The sequence below is a fragment of the Wyeomyia smithii genome, chromosome 3, assembly GCF_029784165.1.
Source record: "Wyeomyia smithii strain HCP4-BCI-WySm-NY-G18 chromosome 3, ASM2978416v1, whole genome shotgun sequence".
NCBI lineage: Eukaryota > Metazoa > Arthropoda > Insecta > Diptera > Culicidae > Wyeomyia > Wyeomyia smithii.
In genome coordinates, this window is record NC_073696.1 from 166,386,063 (window position 1) to 166,400,435 (window position 14,373).

A 14,373-nucleotide genomic window follows, 5' to 3' on the forward strand; every position below is an offset into this window, starting at 1 on the left:
CATTTGCAGATTTTAAACACATCGCAAGGAATCAATGAATTTGGAAAATTCAAATAGTACGATACCACATCTAAATTATGTTGAGGCCACATATATTGATCAAACCAGGTATAGCTTTCAATAGTCTTCGAATTTCTTCTCTTTCCATAACTTTTGAGCCACATATCAAATTGTTATGAAGTTTGTTATTTGTAAGTTTGAGAGATGACTCGTTCGTATGGCACTAGTTATGTTCAAATGAGTCATGTAATCTTTGAGAATAAAAGACTTTCGTTGATTTATCAACAATTTAATACATAACGGTTGCTTAAGTTCGATTATAATCAAATGAAATGGGAACGTATAGGGCAGCCAAAATTTTGAACCACGTGTTCAATCATAATTCATCAGTTAACCCTTAACTAGTCTGTCATCTGATAATAATATTAATCAAATCGGTTGTGTAGTTTCTGAGATAATGAAGTTTCGTGATTTTCACATTTCGGTACATTACAGACGAAGTTACAGTCCGATTACAGTGAAATTCAACAGGGTATTATGAGGCAGCTAGCCTTTTAATTTTACACTAATTTTGTGGAAATCGGGTCAGCCATCCCTGAGAAAAGTGAGTGAGTCCAAGTAGTCTTCGGAATATGTTCCTTTCCATAGCTGGATTTCACATTTTAAAACATAACAGGCAAAGTAATAGTCCGATTGCAAAACAAATCAATAGGGTCTTATGGGGCAACTAGACCTTCCATTTGACACTGATTTTATAAGAATCGGTCCAGCCATCTCTGAGAAACATGAGTGAGATTAAACAGTCTTCAAAACACGTTTCTTTTCGAAACTTTTGAACCACAAGTTCAATCTTCATAAAATTCAAAAGTTAAGGGTATTTCAGGTAGCCCGTTCATTTGAAACCAATTTTGTTCAAATTGGTTGTGTAGTTTTCGGGATAATGATGTTTCATGATTTTTACATTTTGATACATAACCTCGAAACTAAGAATCCGATCACAATGAAATTTAATAGGGTCTTATGGGGCAACTAGACCTTTCATTTGCACTTAATTTCATGAAAATCGGTCCAGCCATCTCTGAGAAAAGTCAGTCAGAATACAAATCTGCACATACACTCACACACACACACACACACACACACACACACACACACACACACACACACACACACACACGCACACACACACGCACACACACACACCTACACACACACACACACCTACACACACTTACACACACACGTACAAACACACACATACACACACATACACACACACACACACACACACACTCGTCGAGCTGAGTCGAGTGATATATGCCATTCGGCCCTTTGGAGCACTTTTATACTTTCGGTTTTGCAAGTGATTGCTATACCTTTCTAGGAGAAAGGCAAAAATAGTTTTGTGTCATTCATAAAGGCACAACCAATTATTGTAGAAAAGAAATTACCATTGAATCCGAACTACATCATCAGAAAAGTAACAAATCACTCAAAGACGGGTTATTTCATGAAAATTTTCAGTCACCCCTATTTATTATATTTATATTATACGTTGCCAGTTCATAATTCTTTTGAAATAATTTTGAAAAAAAAAAATTCAGGTTTGATGTTCTAAGTGCTCCACTGTGCGACGTCACTGCCAGTTAGTGAAACATAAAAATATTATTTTTCACTAAACAATAAAAGAAAAGTTACGACGTATTTACTTCGGCCATTGATTAATATGGGAAAATGCAGTATTTCGAATTTAAATAATTATTTTACTAATCAAAAAATTAATAGGGCGTATTGCTGTAATCAGCACTTTTATTTTTAGCAATATCACTCGTCAGAGTAAGTGACATGCTTATCCGTTCTTGAATTATGGTTTTATTCTGACCCTTTTTCTTTTTCTACTTTTTTTTTGACTGTTATGTGCTCGACAAAAAACGCCTTTGCGTACTTGATGGGGTACCGGATACCCACAAATTGGAATCATTGAAATTTTGCACCGAAAAATTAAGTAACTAACTGTCGCTGTTTTCGGTGATAATTGGTTTATCCCCTAAAACCATTGTTTTATGCAGATGCTGACAGACCATTTTGTTTGCCCACCTGCATGGGGTAATCTTTTCTGTCTCCGTCATTTCGATTCTACCGATCGTTCCCTGGACATGAAGATTTGTGGATGCTCCATATTGCTGCCGGAGGTAGGGCTGGCGGTGGCTCCTTGTTTTCACTGGTTCGCATCGTTGGCGGGACTGCTCGTATCGCTGGCTGGGCTTCTTGCTGCCACTGATTGGTATTGCTGATGGGGCTCCTTGTCGCCACCGACTGTCCTTGCTAACGTTCGAAAGCGGAATGAGTTTGAAAGCTTAAACACCGTTGTATTAATAGCTTGCATGGCTCTCTCTTGCCACTGGTTCGTATTGGTGAAGGGGCTCCTTGTTGCCACCGACTGTCCTTGCCGACGTTCGAGAGCGGAATCAGTTTGAGAGTTCAATCGCTTTTGTATTTATAGCTTGCAGGGCTTCCTGTGGCCACACTGGTTTGTATTGCTGATGGGATTCCTTGTTGCCACCGACTGTTCTTACCGACGTTCGAAACCGGAATGAGTTTGAGAGCTCAACCGCTGTCGAATTTAAGGCAGGGCTACTTGTTTCCACTGATTCGTATTGCTGATGGGGCTCCTTATTGCCACCGACTGTCCTTGCTGGCGTTCCTAACAAAATGAGTTCGCGAGCTCAAACGCTGTCGTATTTGTACCAAAGAAAGTGTATTTGCAATACCTTGCTTTCTTCTGATGTTCGTGGTAGAGAAATAACTCTTCAATACAAAGGAGGGCGTTCGAAAGCCACTTCTATTTGGGGAATCATCTTGCAGATAAAATAAATAGATCGCCGTTCTCGAATGGCCGGCATGTAGCCCAGATTGTAATCCGATTGAAACCCTCTGGGGCATACTTTCTGCTTTCTTTCTACGCAAATGGATGTCAGTTTAATACCACAAAGGACCTAAAAAGGTGCATTAGGGAGTGCTGGGATCAAATCGATCAACAAACAGTGGTGGGCACCATTCCGCTAATTCGCTAATCGCTAATTAGCTATTCCGCTAATTTTGAACTGGTTAGCGAAACTGTTAGCGTCGCTTAAATTTTGGCCTCCGAAACGCTAATCGCTAATTCGCTAAATTTTGTAGAGAAGAGACAATAGAACTATTTAGAAAAACTGTGAATTACTGATGGCGTACGTAAATTGCTTTAAAAAATGAACATACTATACCGCGAAAATTACTCTGGTAACGTATGTTTCATTCAAACAACGTTCAATTGTCTTAATTGTCTAGAGTTTCTCTCTTTACGACACAAATGAAAGTCAGTCTTTTTACCCTAGAATGGAGTCCCAGTTATCATACAAGCCACAGAAGTATTTTAACGAACAAGCTCAAGGTCTAGATTGAATTTTCGGCACACCAAGAACTTTTGTAAATTGCAATGCGCTTGAAATAATGAGAACTTTGGTTCTACTTTTTCGATTCAGACAATAATTGAATTTTTGTGAAAACATTCGTAAAAATATTCATTTTTAATGCAAGCTGAATAACTTTTGTTACTCCTTGTTTTTATAAAATCAATATGAACACCGTTTTCATTCTGTGCCGAACACGCATCAGTATCGGATGTGTTTGGTGATCGCTCCGATAGAATATAAAACAAAAGACGCGCGAGCAAGTGTTGGCATTGTTTGCCTGGTCGAGTGAAGGTTCAAGGTCGCCCGCCTTTGTGCAACTGTTTCGCATCGTGGCTGTTTGCTGGTGCGTAAGCCGATTTGGCTGCTAAGTGATTTGTGCTACAGCAGTGGACAAGAATCTCAACACAAAGGAGGAAAAAGAAGAAGCCAACAGTTGACAGCGAGTTGTGTCGCTGTGCTGAGTGATCACACACCCGGCTCGCTGCTGGTGGCTGTTTGGAGCTGCTGTATTGGTGCTGCTGGCTGTAACGGCTGCAGCTTCGACCGTTCGGACAACCAACCCTGCTGAAAGGAGAAGTAAAGAGGTACGTGTTCTGTCGGCGCTAGTGCGCTAGATTTAGCGCGATGGATGTAGATCCCTCGCCTCCCGTGCCACCATCCCCGAACCCCTCCGACCCTGTCCCTCCTGCCAACCCTTCCTCTGTTAATTATCCAGTCCCCCCTCGCCCCAGGCTTTACCCGGACGGATCTCAGGGCAGCTATACTGTTTTCTTTCGGCCAAAAGCAGGACCGAAATCGAAACCGTTAAACATCCTGCAGATTTCGAAAGACCTGACGGAGGGGTACAAGGCCGTGACCGAAATCTCCAAGGTCAGACCCAACAAGCTCCGTGTCGTGGTCAGCGACCTGGAACAGACCAACGCTATTGCTCGCTCCGAGCTTTTCACACGCGAGTATCGCGTTTATATACCCGCACGAGACGTGGAGATCGACGGTGTCATAACCGATTCGAGTCTGTCGGTCGAGTGTATCTTGGCAAGCGGTTTTGGCTGCTTCAAAAATGCTTTGTGTCACGACGTAAAAGTAAAGATCATAGATTGCGAGCAATTGCGGTCTGTGTCTCTTGTCAACGGCACAAAAGTGTACACTCCGTCAGACTCGTTTCGTGTTACGTTTGCCGGATCTGCTCTCCCTAGCCACGTCTCGATCGATCGGGTTCGTCTGCCTGTGCGATTGTATGTACCCCGTGTTATGAATTGCACCAATTGCAAGCAGCTAGGCCACACAGCCGCCTACTGCTGCAATAAGGCACGATGTAGCAAATGTGGAGAAACTCATGCGGACGATTCTTGCAGTGTAAATGCTGAAACATGTATTCACTGCGGGGAAAATCAGCATGAGCTCTCCACATGCCCGGTGTACATGCAGCGCAGAGATAAAATCAAGCGGTCACTTAAGGAGCGTTCAAAGCGATCTTACGCTGAGATGCTGAAGAAGACCGTGACCACTTCTACCATAACATCGAACCCCTTTGATCTGTTGTCCTCTGATGAAACCGATTCTGACGATTCACCAGCGGGAACAACTTATGCCAATCCTGGGGCGTCTAGAAAGAGGAAAAATATTTCCTCTCCTAAACTTCCCCGAAAAGGTCCTAAGATTTCCCAAAGTGAAATGAAAGTTACAAACAAACCAAACAGTGCTGCGGAAAAACCGAAGCAAACTCCTCCTGGGCTTGCAAATTTAAATTCCCAGAAGGAGTTCCCAGCACTGCCAGGAACATCTAAAACCCCAGTTGTTCCTTTTGCACTCACAGTTGATGAAACAAACTCTGGATTAGTGAAATTTTCTGACATTGTGGACTGGATTTTTGAAACTTTCAATGTACCCGATCCAATTAAAATTTTTCTTACAGCATTCCTCCCAACAGTTAGATCATTTTTGAAGCAGTTGACTGCCCAATGGCCCCTCCTTGCAGCGATTGTATCCTTCGATGCCTAATTCATCTGCGTATACGAAGGATTCTATCTCTGTCTTACAGTGGAATTGTAGAAGTATTTTACCAAAAATTGATTCATTTAAAGTTTTAATAAATAGAAACAAATGCGATGCATTTTCCCTTTGTGAAACTTGGCTTACTTCAAATATTGATCTCAACTTCCATGATTTTAATATTATTCGCCTTGATCGAGACACCCCATATGGAGGAGTACTTTTAGGGATTAAAAAGTGCTATTCTTTCTATCGTATTAACCTCCCCTCGATTCCAGGCATCGAAGTTGTCGCATGTCAAATGACAATACAAGGTAAAGAGCTTTGTATTGCCTCAATATATATTCCGCCCAGAGCACAGGTTGGGCAACGGTTGCTCTTTGATTTAATAGAACTTCTTCCCTCGCCACGTTTGATTTTGGGAGACTTCAACTCTCATGGTGTGGCTTGGGGTTCCCCCTACAATGATAACCGCTCCTCTTTAATCTATAACCTTTGCGATGACTTCGACATGACTATTTTGAACAACGGCGAAATGACACGTATCCCGAAACCTCCAGCGCGCCCAAGCGCTTTGGATCTATCCTTATGTTCGACGTCGCTACGGTTGGATTGCACATGGAAGGTAATCCTCGATCCTCACGGTAGCGACCATCTGCCTATTCTAATTTCAATTACTAACGGTTCAACTCGCATGCGACCAATTGACATTCCGTATGACCTCACACGGAATGTCGATTGGAAGTTATACGAGGAAATGATTTCAAAAGCGGTCGAGTCGATTCAACATCACCCACCACTTGAAGAATACAACCTCCTCGCGGGCTTAATCCTCGACGCCGCGTTGCAAGCCCAAACGAAGAAATATCCCGGCGTAACGATCAAAGAGCGGCCTCCAACTCCGTGGTGGGACAAAGAGTGCTCCGATGTCTACACGCAAAGATCCGACGCGTTTTTGGCCTTCCAGAAGGGAGGTATACCCGACGACTATATATAGTATTCGGAGCTTAATACCAAGCTTAAAAGCCTGGCTAAAGCAAAGAAACGCGGATATTGGCGTCGGTTCGTGAACGAGACGTCGAGGGAGACATCGATGAGCACTCTTTGGAACACAGCCCGAAGAATGCGGAATCGCGTAACGGTCAACGAAAGCGAGGAGTCTTCAAGTCGGTGGATATTTGATTTTGCCAAGAAAGTATGTCCGGACTTTGTTCCTGCGCAAAACTTTGTTCGCGATACGTCTCCGGGTCACGACGCGATAGAATCACCTTTTACGATGGCAGAATTTTCAGTTGCCCTCCTGTCCTGTAACAATAACGCACCTGGGTTAGATAGAATCAAATTCAACTTGTTGAAGAATCTACCCGGCAATGCCAAGAGGCGCTTGTTGAACTTGTTCAATAAGTTCCTGGAGCAAAACATCGTACCGCAGGATTGGAGGCAAGTGAAGGTGATCGCCATCCAAAAACCAGGGAAACCAGCTTCTGATCACAACTCTTATAGGCCGATTGCAATGCTATCCTGTATCCGGAAATTGATGGAAAAAATGATACTCCGTCGTTTAGACCACTGGGTCGAATCAAATGGTCTACTATCAGATACTCAATTTGGCTTCCGCCGTGCCAAATGGACGAATGATTGTCTTGCGTTGCTTTCAACAGATATTCAGCTGGCGTATGCTCGCAAAGAACAAATGGCGTCTGCGTTCTTGGACATTAAGGGGGCTTTTGATTCCGTTTCTATTGACATTCTTTCGGGTAAACTTCACCGACAAGGATTTTCTCCAATTTTGAACAATTTTTTGCACAATTTGCTGTCCGAAAAGCACATGCATTTTACGCACGGCGATTTGGCAACTTTTCGCATGAGCTACATGGGTCTTCCCCAGGGCTCATGTTTAAGCCCCCTTCTTTACAACTTTTATTTAAATGACATCGACGAATGTCTGGCAAATTCATGCACGATAAGACAACTTGCAGACGACAGTGTAATCTCTGTTACAGGAGCCAAAGCTGCCGATTTGCAAGGACCATTGCAAGATACCCTGGACAATTTGTCTGCTTGGGCTTTACAGCTAGGTATCGAATTCTCTCCGGAGAAGACTGAGATAGTAGTTTTTTCTAGGAAGCATGAACCTGCTCAGCTTCAAACACAATTAATGGGTAAAACGATTTCTCAGGTTTTGGTACACAAATATCTTGGTGTCTGGTTCGACTCTAAAGGCACCTGGGGTTGTCACGTGAGGTATCTGATGAAAAAATGTCAACAAAGAGTGAATTTTCTTCGTACAATAACCGGACAATGGTGGGGAGCCCACCCAGGAGACCTTATAAGGCTTAACCAAACAACGATATTGTCTGTCATTGAGTACGGGTGTTTCTGCTTCCGCTCCGCAGCAAACACACATTTGATCAAACTGGAGCGAATACAATATCGTTGTTTGCGTATCGCCTTGGGTTGCATGCAGTCGACCCATACGATGAGTTTGGAGGTCTTAGCTGGAGTACTACCATTGAAAAACCGCTTCTGGAGCCTGTCTTCTCGCATTCTTATCAAATGTGAGGTCTTGAACCGTCCTGTGATTGAAAATTTTGAAAGGTTCATCGAACTTAATTCTCAAACCCGTTTTATGACATTGTATTTCAATCACATGTCCCATAATATTAACCCTTCTTCGAATATTCCAAATCGTGTCGACTTATCAAATACTTCTGATTCTACTGTGTTTTTCGATACATCCATGATAGAAGAAACTCGTGGAATCCCGGATCATTTACGCGTGCAGCAGATCCCCAAATTTTTTCCAATTAATATCGAAACATCAACTGCGACAATATGTTCTACACTGACGGATCACTTCTTGATGGGTCCACTGGCTTCGGTATTTTCAATAACAATTCAACCGTCTCCCATAAGCTTGATAATCCTGCTTCTGTTTACGTCGCAGAATTGGCTGCAATTCAGTACACCCTAAGGATTATCGAAAAAATGCCCACGGACCATTATTTCATCTTTACGGACAGTCTCAGTTCCATTGAGGCTCTCCGATCGATGAAAGATGTTATGCACTCTCCGTATTTCCTGGGGAAAATACGGGAACATCTGAGTGCTTTATCCGAAAAATCGTATCAGATTACCTTAGCGTGGGTCCCTTCTCACTGCTCGATACCGGGCAATGAGAAAGCGGACTCTTTGGCTAAGGTGGGCGCAACAAACGGTGGAATTTATGAAAGACCAATTGCCTTTAATGAATTTTTCTCATTTGTACGTCAGAATACGATCATCAGTTGGCAAAATGCTTGGACCAGAGGGGAACTGGGAAGGTGGTTACATTCCATAATCCCCAAGGTGTCGACGAACCCGTGGTTCAAGGGGTTGGATGTAGGTCGGGATTTCATTTGCGTGATGTCCCGGCTTATGTCCAATCACTATAGATTTGACGCGCATCTCCGTCGTGTTGGGCTCGGGGAAAGTGGTATCTGTGCCTGTGGTGAAGGTTATCACGACATAGAGCACGTTGTTTGGTCATGCCCTGTACACCGTGACGCCAGGTCTAAATTAATAGCTTCCCTGCAGGCCGAAGGTAGGCAGTCGGCTGTTCCTGTTCGTGATGTCTTGGCGAGCCGTGACCTATCCTACATGTCCCTTATATACGTTTTCCTGAAATCCATCCACGCCCCAGTCCTACCCCCTTCCGCCTGCATCCAGCCTAACGACAAGAACACGTTAAGACCCCGGATCCGGAAACAGCAATCAGACCCGCACGATACTCTCAAGGCCCGAGGGAGACAACCCAATATGCCAGTCCGTAATATCTTGGCCCAGCAGCGGAACATGTGCTTACCTATGGCAATGAAAACCATCATACAGTAAACCAGTGCTTTTAATGCAAAATATTATAGCTTTAAGTTACATTTAGTTTCAGCTCGTAGTCGGCAGCGAGGATAAAAAATTTGCTTTTAGTTATTGAGATACATTAGAAACTAAGCTACCAGATATAATTGGCGCCGTTAAGCATTAAATTGTATTTGTGCCGTGTCAAATAAATTATAGATGAACAAAAAAAAAACACACCGTTTTGTGGACCCCTTATTGTAAATAGCTCTAAATACTAATTGTTTTCGTTTGTTTTACCACAAAAGATCAAAGTGGTCTAAATCTAACTAAACACGAGCAATAAATATAGCGATATGACAACAACAGTACAACAGAATCTTCGACGTAATAAAAAAACAAAGGAGAAGTTACAACATACTAAACGACCAATATTTCAGGAATTTTCGTAAAGTTTCTTTTTCTGAATTAAATGCGGCTAAACGAACGCAACGGTGTATTTTCATTTTTTTTACGTTTAAAACTACTGAACGTGATTTATTTTCAAGGAAACAGTGGAACATATTTGAGCTTGCGTGAATAAACAGCCTTGAGAAAAATGATAAATTTCCATATTGTTTTTACTAAGAAACACATGATAATTTTAGTGCGGCTTAACGAATGCATCGCACTGTATGTGAAAAAAAAGTCTTTGTAAAAGTATAAAAATGAAACAGCAAATAGCAGGAAAATTAGACTAGGACAGATTCCAGTCATGTTATGTATGATGATGGACTTCTTGGAACACTGCAGTGGAACCCATACTAGCTTCTTTCCACAAAGCGATTCGACCGATTCAATATTCATTAAACAAATGATCAAGCCAACAAAAAAGCAATGCAGTCGAGTGATGGAATACAACGATTTATGACACTAAATAAAGCCATATACACAACGATCGAAAAACTAAGAACAAAAAGAGTTTTCAAAAGTTCTACTCTGAAGTAACAAATGTATTGAAGAAATTACAGCGTTAGAAATCCAGCTTCGAGAGTCGCCTCATTTAAAATCGATGTCAACCAGCGATACTAAGAGATTCTATTCGCAAAGAAAAACTGAGAAAATGGAGCGATTCAACCGTCACGTCAGGCTACTAAATTTTAAATTTTACAATTGGCATTGTTTGATCAATGTTTATCATCAGACCGAGTAAGGTGAGGAATGTCCAGTCCGAAGTCCGATCAGACTACAATTTTTATAGTCCGATTTCATTACCCGAAACAGTTTTGTCCAGGCCAGGTAACGAACTGGGTAATGCTTCCGAGGTGTGGAAAAGTCAGGCCAAAATAAATTAAACTGAACAGGAAAATGAATCATTAGAAGCACATTCATATTGCAGGAAGTAGGGATACTGGCTGAAAATTGAATATTTGAAAAGACTAGTCTTTTGTGTCATTTTTTGCCCATTTGTTCAATCCAAAAAATCAAGAAGTGAAAAACAGAAACTTCTAGAAAAACTGCTCAAGTTTTGCAGCAAAACATTTTTTGCATTGTTCTGATATAATCGAACATATCAAATTGGTTCTTTCATTAAAATGACTCTTTTTCAAAAAAAAAACTATTCCAGACGCTGGACCGGACATTTGAAACGGAAGTATGCGGATCGTCAATTTCAACTTCGACACGAATCAGGGGTGCTCCCCAAAGGCTGAATGCCTTTTTGGCATATGAGCTCCACCGTTTTAGTTCCGATTTCTCTTTTGTTTTTTTTTTTTACTTAGTATCGATCACATACATGAGAAAATTGAGTGGTGGGGCAATGCAAACGCCTGGGTTGGAGGGGACTTAAACCGCCTAACCCCCCCGGTAGCTACGTGTCTGCTTCTATGAATGATTTTTTGATGTATTTTGACGCAAAAACAAATTTCCACGAGTTTGAATACATTTTAACTTAAGGGGGGACCCTACTCTGGAAGGAAAGTCGAAAAATAATAAATTTTCGTATTTTTTTTTCGGATGCTTAGAGTAGAGTGATGTGTTTGGATATTGTGGCTATTGATTAAGGTATATTTGAAGATATATTTTGCACGTTCTGGATACAAATATAGTGAGGATTACGCTGTAAGCAGCGTTTCTCTCGAAACCATGTTTTTTCAACTGGTGGTAAATTTTTCTCAGCATCTACTGAACCGATTTTGCTGAATTTTTTTTAACATGTAAAAATGGATTATCTTACTTGTTACGTAGCCGTTTTTTGATATCTGAGTTTTTCAATGTTTTATGATTTTTTAAATAGTGATTGTTCATGAAAAAAAATTTTTTTTTACTAAAATGGCCGCCATTTTGGCAGTTTTTGGAATTTTCAAAAACGGCTACGTAACAAGATAGATAATATGTTTCTATATACTGAAAAAAAATTTCAGCCCGATCGGTCTACTAGTTAGGTACTGATTTAGAGAGAGCATCCACGTTCCCAGCTGCCAACAGTGTAATACTCACTATATTTACATTCACGACATGGAAAATACATCTTCAAATATACCTTAATCAATAGCCAAAATAGCCACACACTTCACTTTACTCTAGACAGCCAAAAAAAAATATGAAAATTCATGATTTTTCGACCTTCTAGAGTAGGGTCCCCCCTTAAGGGAAACAGTGGCGCCATTTTGAATTTTTGAGAAATCGGAAATTGTCGATGTTTTTTCGACACATATTTACATTTTCTTGCCCATCTTTAAAAAAAAACAAATCTTGAATCGGACAAAACAGGTTTTGTCATTTTTCGGGTTTCTGTGAAGCAAAGAGTATACTTTTTGACAATGGTGTTTTTAAATAAAATTTTCAATAATGTGTTGCATCGATATTTGGGTGATCGAATTGATAGAGGAAGCGATTTGCATAGGTACAACACTAGAAACGCGGAAAATGCCAGAACACCATATTTTCTTTTGGGAAGATCACAGAACTCTCTGTTGTACATAGGAATAAACGTTCTCGATGCCTAGACAAGTAAAACGTGTAGCAACAATGGTAGAGTTTGAACGGCTTTGTATTTCACACATAAAATCTGTTTTGTAGACAGATTTTTTATTTATTGTTTACATTAGGTTAAAAAAAAGAGTCGGCTACACATGTTTGAATCACGCGCGCGTAGACTGACATAAACAAGCTTGATAATCAAATAAATGAATCAGCCTAGTTTTTTCACAATTTATCTGTTTTTACAGTTTAAAATAGGGTTTGAGCGAAAACTGAAAAGGCTTTGGTTTGCCTGTGATCTGTAGAGCTCGTCATCGAGAACTATAGTATCGTTGGATATCTCTCGTAGTTCTCATTAGGTTCAATTCCTAATCAAGTAATTTTCGAGTTGGAAACGTTCTGCATGAGCCTTGGATTGAAAATTCATTTATCTTTTTTTTAATTACTGGTATTCATCTGCAATTAATAACCAGTCCGTTTTTTGTTTATCAACTGGTTACATTGCGTGTTTTCAAAAATATCTCATATAGATAAATCGTCCGGCTCAAACCGATATAGGGGTATGAGGTGGGACCTTCATCATCATCAACAACAGCTTAGGCCAAACCACAAACCAAAAATTATTGTTTCGTCATTTCTTGCGCTTTGCCTGTAAGACTGTGCTTTGTGAGCACCGGCCAACAGATTCTGGTTGGTCGGATTAAGGTAGAACTTAACTGGGCCGAGGTTAACGCATCAGCTTAAGTAGAAGTGTTGATACGCAAAAGTTAGCTGTGTCATACCTGCCACAAAAAAGTAATTAACAGAAAAGAGAAACATTTAAGATAATCATGCACACGAGTTCCTACTTAAAAACTTTCAACACAAAAGTGCGGAAAAAAACTTACTGCTCTGCGAGAGGGTCATCAAATGTATGATGAATTACATTCTCGTATATCTTAACCAAAGTTACTGCTGTTCCAATTCCTCGGGCGACAACGCCTACATCGCCTTCTAAATCGAAACACTGTGTATATCCTATAACTGCATTGGCCCCTAGGTCTATAGCTTTTAGTCCCATTTTTCTTTGCACCTGGAAAAATACAATGAGCGTCAAACGATACAAAGAATGTTACCCACGAAGCACTAATCACCTGGCCAGATAGTTTGATAAAAGCTATTTGTCGAGCTTCGTTGGAAGCACGAGGAGTCCGAATTTTATCAATCCACTGATATTCTGGATCATCATTAACGACTAATTCTTCCACAAACCCATGGACAACCTGAGCACTGTATCCATGTGGAATTATTTGTGCTGTAAATAAAAAGAATCAGGTTGATTACTGTCCAATACTAATTCGAGAATACATACAATGGAAAAATCTTACGCCACAAGAGCTTTGGCGAAATTTATTGAAATCGATGAACAAATCAACTTTAACGATGAGGTTGACTTCTCCTGGAAATATAAAATATTGTTGAAGCATTTTCGACACAACTTTTCATAGAAATTGCGATATAATCTGATTTATCCCATAAACATTTTTTTTAAATCGAATTAAGTGTTTCGGAAAACTTTTAAGGGAGGTTGTAAAATGAAGGTTTAAAATCGAAACATGTAATAATTTTTGTCCATTTTCAAATGCTGATAGCTCGGTTGGTTTATCAATGAATTTCTTTTGTTTTTGCAACAATCGTTCGGAAACTTAGCTTCGCTTCCCCCGCGGAAAATTTAAATTTCATGACGTAACCTTTAGTACTATTCAAAAATGTCAAGGCATGTTTCGAACGCTGACTTCGTCTAGTCAGAGCTGACACAATAAATAATATAAAGGTATTTTTGGAACCAGAAGAGCGCAATTCGGAAATAGACTTCAGCCGCCGTTTTAAAATCTACAATAGAAACATCCGGTTTCTAGAAAACAGTCTAGAATAACCAAATACAGTCAGATTTTTTTTACGTGGGAAATTGTGTTCCAAATTTATCAGAAACCGTGTAAAAAAGATAAAATGGAGTTGATAAACTGTCTCAAAACGTTGGAACATTGACTAAAAATTATAGTGATTGGTAGTCTAAAGGTCAAAATGCAATAACATAAATTTTCAGTATTTGAACCAATTATATAGAGTCTCCGATTTAATTCACTATAATCGA

The 14,373-nt window shown here is 40.4% G+C and overlaps 1 protein-coding gene across 2 annotated transcripts in view; it reads right to left on the reverse strand.

Moving 5' to 3' along the window:
• The window catches only part of LOC129727329 (C2 domain-containing protein 5), a 194,732-nt gene that overhangs the window by 105,440 nt on the left and 74,919 nt on the right, over nt 1-14,373 (reverse strand). Inside the window, exons 4-6 of one of the 2 annotated variants that reach the window (XM_055685068.1) lie at nt 13,591-13,677; nt 13,373-13,533; nt 13,127-13,311 (exon numbers count right to left, since the gene is read on the reverse strand). In XM_055685068.1, coding sequence (XP_055541043.1) covers nt 13,127-13,311; nt 13,373-13,533; nt 13,591-13,677 — 433 coding nt within the window. The remainder of the gene's footprint in view (nt 1-13,126; nt 13,312-13,372; nt 13,534-13,590; nt 13,678-14,373) is intronic. The other variant, XM_055685069.1, reaches the window with a different exon arrangement.